The sequence below is a fragment of the Sinocyclocheilus rhinocerous genome, unplaced genomic scaffold, assembly GCF_001515625.1.
Source record: "Sinocyclocheilus rhinocerous isolate Xijiao unplaced genomic scaffold, SAMN03320098_v1.1 scaffold544, whole genome shotgun sequence".
Taxonomy (NCBI): domain Eukaryota; kingdom Metazoa; phylum Chordata; class Actinopteri; order Cypriniformes; family Cyprinidae; genus Sinocyclocheilus; species Sinocyclocheilus rhinocerous.
In genome coordinates this window covers 234,623-240,658 of record NW_015658610.1, presented here as the reverse complement: position 1 = coordinate 240,658, position 6,036 = coordinate 234,623, and the positions used below count along the sequence as shown (strand labels likewise).

Here is a 6,036-nt window from a genome sequence, read left to right as displayed (position 1 = left end):
AAAACAGTTCGTTTTGCTGCTTGATATTGAAAGTTGGTGTGTCTTATCATATTATTTTAATGCATTATCTTATTTATGAACACACTGGTTTGTAGTGCAAACAGTTTTTCCGTTTACTGCACGTTGTTATTCTCCTCGTTATTTACCTATAGCGGTTAATGATCCGGAAGTCTCACCCATAGGCTTACTTCCGCGTTGAAGAAAAAGGTGGATAGAGGATATGCACATGATGTCACAGTAGGCGGAATTCACTGGGGTTGTGCCCACCTGAGTGGCAGCATTAGTGTTCAGCTTGAATGCAGTGAAAACAAAATGCAGGTTCTACAAAATATATTGAAACAACCAGAATATCCATTGGTGTTCTCGCCACTTTGATTTCACCTCAATATGCTATACAGCACTTCACAATACACATCGTTTCAAAGCAGCTTTACAGAAAGACATAATGTAATTTCTGCCTTTAACATATTTTAGGGCTGGGTGACATGATGATGATGATCATGTGTATGTAGAACTATGTTGCTGTCAAACAGATCCATGGGCTGCTGGTTCTTTGAGTCCAACTGCCTTTAATTTAAGCTGTTAATTTGTTTTACTCCTGTTTTCACAGTTTCCTCTACTAGCGCCAGCCAAGTTGCTAAATATTTTACCTCTCAGTCCGACTGAGTGGGCATGTTCCGTCACGAAAGTGACATCAATGCATACCCTCTATTGTAGTGTAGAGATGTATAAAGCACCCCTCACGCGCAAGTCATTTTCTAAACAAGCAGGTTTTTATTATTCAATGCGGAAAATTCATGTGACCAAAACCTGCATGGGGAAGGTTTTCGTCCTCACCCAAAACTTCTGATCGCACGGATTACTATTGGAATGACTGTATTTTGCACATATAATTTTGCAGATTTGCGAAATGTGACTACACCCTCAGAATAAAAAACATTTTAATAATCTAAAGAACCTTTTTCCACTACATGGAACCTTTTGTGCAATGCAAAGATTCCATGGATGTTAAAGGTATTTCATGGAAGCATAGATGCTAATAAAGAACCCTTACATTTAAAGGGTCAGTTCACACAAAAATGAAAATTATGTCATTAATTAGCCAAAGATGAACGAAGGACTTACGGGTTTGAAACAACATGAGGGTGAGTAATTAATGACAGAATTTTTGGGTGAACTATACTTTTAAGAGTTTAATGTGGGCCGATAACCAATATTGTACCGATATTAATATCACCCAAGTTTATGATATACTGTTTACTTACAATATCTCCACAGTATTGGCTATATTGATGTAGTTACCATCCCAGCTGGGGCGACTAATATTGACATAAAACAACGCAGTCATCGAGGCATCGCACACGATGGTAACTACTTGGCGGTAAAGGCAGAAGATGGAACCTACATCCTGAATGGGAATTTCTCAGTGTTTATGGCAGAGCAGGACATCCCAGTGCCTGGCGCCATGCTTCGCTACAGCGGCTCTTCCACCACCTTGGAGCGACTCCTCAGCTTTTACAGACTTTGGGAGCCCATCACCATCCAGCTGCTGTCCACCGCTGGGGACACCTCACCTCCTAGGATCAAGTATACTTTCTTTTTGCCGAGGGATGTGCCTTTTAGCAAGCCAGGCACAGAGAGCAGAATTTCGCCACATGTCATCTTGCCTTTTGGGGGAGCTGACTGGGTCCTGGGTGAGTGGTCTGAGTGCTCCAAGAGCTGTGGTGCTGGATGGTCCAGGAGAAGCGTGGAGTGTAGAGATGGGGAGGGATCCTTGTCTTACCTCTGCGATGCCGACCTGCGACCGGCAGACATCTGGCCCTGTGGGGATCTGCCCTGTCCCATGTGGCAAATGGGGTCATGGTCAGCATGCTCACAGACTTGCGGTGTCGGACAGCGCCACCGCACTGTAGTCTGCGTGGACTACACGGGCAAGGTTCTAGGGCATGAGAAGTGCAACCCAGACAAGAGACCAGAGGTAGTTGGAGAGGAATGTTTTTACCAGGACTGCTAAAACTGACATTGTGTGGAGTAGTAGAGAATGAGAAGGTGGTGGGATCCGTTGTGTCTCTAGTGACTGAGAAAAAGCTTCAGAAACAAGCAAAGAAGCTCTTGGGAGGATAGAGCATTAGATTGGAGATGACTTATCAAGCATAACCAGGACATTTGATATGAATTATTATCTATATCATGGTTTAATCTAATTCTCTTTTAACCACAAAGGTAACCTCCCACGGAGATCTACCTCAGTCAATACAAGCTTCATAATGTTCATGGTCGTTGGAGTCCTTTGGAAAACATTTGCACAAACCTGCTGAAATTCTGTTCAAAGGTGGTCACATAAATTATTCAAGTCAGAGCATCCACCTTTCTAGAATTGTCCACAACGGACTGCATTTTAGTATCTTTATACATGCTAGACTAATTCATTTCACACTTTTATTTTAATTGCCAGCTTATGTTTTGTAGCATTGGGTCTGTTTCATATTTATATCTATTACTTTTAATACTGGTATCACCCTCAAAGGCTTTCAGATTTGTCAAATTACAACACTGGAGGAAACAATATTTGGAAGTACAGTCCTTTACTGGTCACACAATAGGTGTATGTGAACAGCGTACACAGATAAGAGCTGTTGGAATATATACAAATATGCTGATTTTACCTTTAAAATGTTGCCTGGTTATGACTGTTGATTTGGATGAATGATTTTAATTTGTAATGAAGAATCAAAGTGGAATTGCATTTTCTCTCACACTGTTTGTCTTTCTGTACATATATACAGCCAGTAGGCAACAAGCTATGCCAGCCTGAGAGCAACAGTGTAAAGACTGCAAAGTGTGCCTTAAATTAATAAATTTTTCTATTGGCATCCACTGGTGCACATTACTTAAATGGGATCATTTAAAATAACCGATACTAGCATATGTGAGTTTACAGGAGAAAATAATTTATTTGCTAAATGTTCATTTAGAAGTGGATAATTACTGTATATTATTGGACACACATGTGCCCTCAAGATAATTGCAATGATTGCTAAGACACAAAAAAGAGAAAATACATTTCCTGTGAAAGACACATTGAGATTGCATGCATCTTTGCAATCTATATTCTGTTAATTTGTCCTTACTTATCCTTAGCTTTAGTTAACACTGTATAAATGCATTTAAAAATCTACCACCCACACACCCATTATAGGAATGAAGAGGGAAAAAATAATCTGAATGTTGTTAATAAATATTATTTTATTTAATGAGACAACTATAGGTAAACAGTTTATTTAAACGCAACAGTTCTGAGCAGACATGGCTGATATTTCTGAAATTTTCCCTTTAGCCAGAAGAGCACTGATATTTGTTGCAAGAGCCGTTTCACATATGGCAAAATTTAATTTAATTTGATACCTGCAAATTGACTTAGCCTGTAATGTAATTGAATAGACCCTGTAAGAATTTGAAAATATGAGAGAAAAGATTTGCATTCCATTTGAGTCAAAATTATGCAAGTTTTGAAATGGTGCATATTTGAAACTAACGCATTCTATCCCTTCAATGAAGGTCTGCACAATGCTATTGTTATAGCTTCCTTTTACAAGCTATTTATTTTTTCTACCTTTAACAACTGTTTTTTTTTCTTGATGCTGCTGTCTGTCTTATATATGACTGATGTATGAATTTAAATCAATTAAATATGTCTACAATAAAATTGTTCTTGATTCATTTGTAAGGCCTCCATGTCAACATATTGTTAACCAATACATTGTTACCTTAATTATACAATTCAATTCATAAAACATTTTAGCAATGAAAAGCTGTGCATTCAGAACATACACATGAAAACTTATGTCCAGACTAACAAAATGCTAAGATAAAACCTCAGCGTGCTAATCAAAACAGAGACGATGCGAATGTAGTTAAATAAGGACTCTGTGTTAGAGACATGTGCATGTCTGCTTATTCTGGTAGATTTTGTGAGGAGGAAGGTAAGTTTCCTACTTTCAACCAAACCATTAAAAAAATAGACAGTAGCTACTGTCACAAGTAACATAAATCCAACAGTAAGTGCTGATTCTACGTTATTTTATAATCTCAAAAAGGGCAAAGACGACACTTGACAGAAGCGCTTTCTAGAACCAGTAACCTGCAGTCTGAAACAAAACTCTTTGATACCCTAAATGGTCTACAAAAATAAAATTCATGCTTTTATTTTGTGTTATTGCGTCATCACAGCGCTTTTGAAGTCATCAGTAAAAATGAAAGGTCAGTCGCACAAGCCCCGTGAAAAGCATTCTGGGATACAATTTGTAAACATCAGCCTCAAACCTGTCAGACGAGATACCAATGCATTTTATACACAATGCAAATTTGAACAGACTTCTTTTTTATGATTTTGCCTTTTAATACACTCGACTTCGTGATTTATCGGGATGTGACTATGCTGTCAAGAAGCGACAGTACTTCTGTGCAAGTGTCAGAATGCTAGTAGCCAGTTAGCTCGCTGCTGGATCACATTCATGCGCTTATAGTTGTCTTACATTTCAACGGATTCGTCCATTCTTTGTTACCGGTGAGCTGCACAGATATACATCCAACACAAGTAATGTTTCGTACACTGTTGACACTGACGACACTGTTTTAGTCATCATCAGAGATTAGCGTGTTAGCCAATGAATGCTGCAGGTCAGCTGGACCTTGTTTTTGGACTCTGAAAACCGTAATGCATGTTAATATTCTTGAGTATATTTTATGCACACGTTTCTGGTAATGTCACATTGTTAAGTCTCGGGTTTTTAATGTATTAATCGTAACCTAACTCTCTAGTTTTTTCACATCTAGTTTACACATCGTCTAGTTTACAATAGCAGGCCACATCCAACCTGTCAAAATACGCAGTTTTTGGTGATGAGAAATTCAAGTGTGAACCAAATGCATGAATCTAAACCTTTGATATGGGAGCTGGATATAAACTATTGAGAATTACATTGTTACGGTTACTACTGAGAATAAGTACTTGCTATTTAATACATAAACAAAAGCAACTCGTGTGTAAAGCCACGCCCCTCTAACGTCCTCTGAGAATTAATTTGACAGCCATCAATAAAATGTCATTGTCCCCTCCCGTAGTTATGTATAGATCAGTGATGGGCAAACTTGGCCCTTCCAGGCCACTTTCCTGCAGAGATTTGATCCAACCCTGATAAAACTCACCTGCCTGTAGCTTTCTAGTAGTCTTGAAGACAATGATTAGCTGGTTCAGGAGTGTTTGATTAGAGTTGGAGCTAAACTCTGAAGGAAAGTGGCCTGGAAGGGCCAACTTTGCCCACCCCTGGTATAGATGGATGATATTGTCTCTAATTAGGTTTTTTTTATTTTTTTTTATTTAGATATTGGTATTGTATTTTTGATGCGCTTCCCGTAAACTTCCCTTTCTAAAATATTTTAGAAAGGTAATTCATGGATAAATCTTTAATCATTATATATTTTGAACCTGTCATCTTCATATTCGTTTTGGAAGCCTTTTAAAAGGATAGTTAACTCAAGAAAAGAAAAAGAAAATGATCTTATTCTAGTTCAGGGTTCTCAATTAGTTTTCGCCGAGGGCCGAATTCTGCCAAAAATACCAAGCCAAGGGCCACTGACCTATATATATAACAATTATATATATATAATTGTTATTATTATTACAATTATTATATTATTGTTGCTTTTGTTAAAATAATCACAAGATGGCCACAATATGAATATTCAGATTTTTTCCCCAGTAGTCTGATTTATTCAAACAATTATGAACATTTTTGCATTTAGATACAGAAGAACTTTGCCTGTTGAATATTAAAAACAAATGAACAAACACAAAATCTGGATCTCCTTGTCTGCCATGCAAATCAACTGTTCCTGCTCATTCCCAGACTGGATCTCTTCTCTCCACTTTCCCTAATTGCAGATTAAATTATTAGATTTGTCAGTATTAATATTTTTATGCTTAGATTTTTTTGGGGATCAAACTGTAACACCGTGTGTCCCAACCAGACACGA

General features: G+C 37.8%; 2 protein-coding genes across 4 annotated transcripts in view; both read left to right on the top strand.

The window, feature by feature from the left end:
• Positions 1–3,690, top strand: part of LOC107722779 (A disintegrin and metalloproteinase with thrombospondin motifs 8-like) — an 18,240-nt gene extending 14,550 nt beyond the window's left edge. Inside the window, exon 9 of the mRNA XM_016531249.1 lies at positions 1,279–3,690. Coding sequence (XP_016386735.1) covers positions 1,279–2,014 — 736 coding nt within the window. The 3' untranslated portion in view covers positions 2,015–3,690. The remainder of the gene's footprint in view (positions 1–1,278) is intronic.
• A 612-nt stretch (positions 3,691–4,302) lies between these two features.
• The window catches only part of LOC107722796 (zinc finger and BTB domain-containing protein 44-like), a 19,557-nt gene continuing 17,823 nt past the window's right edge, over positions 4,303–6,036 (top strand). For all 3 annotated transcript variants that reach the window (XM_016531274.1, XM_016531275.1, XM_016531276.1), the window contains exon 1: positions 4,303–4,567. The gene's annotated coding sequence lies outside the window, so the exon portion shown is untranslated. The remainder of the gene's footprint in view (positions 4,568–6,036) is intronic.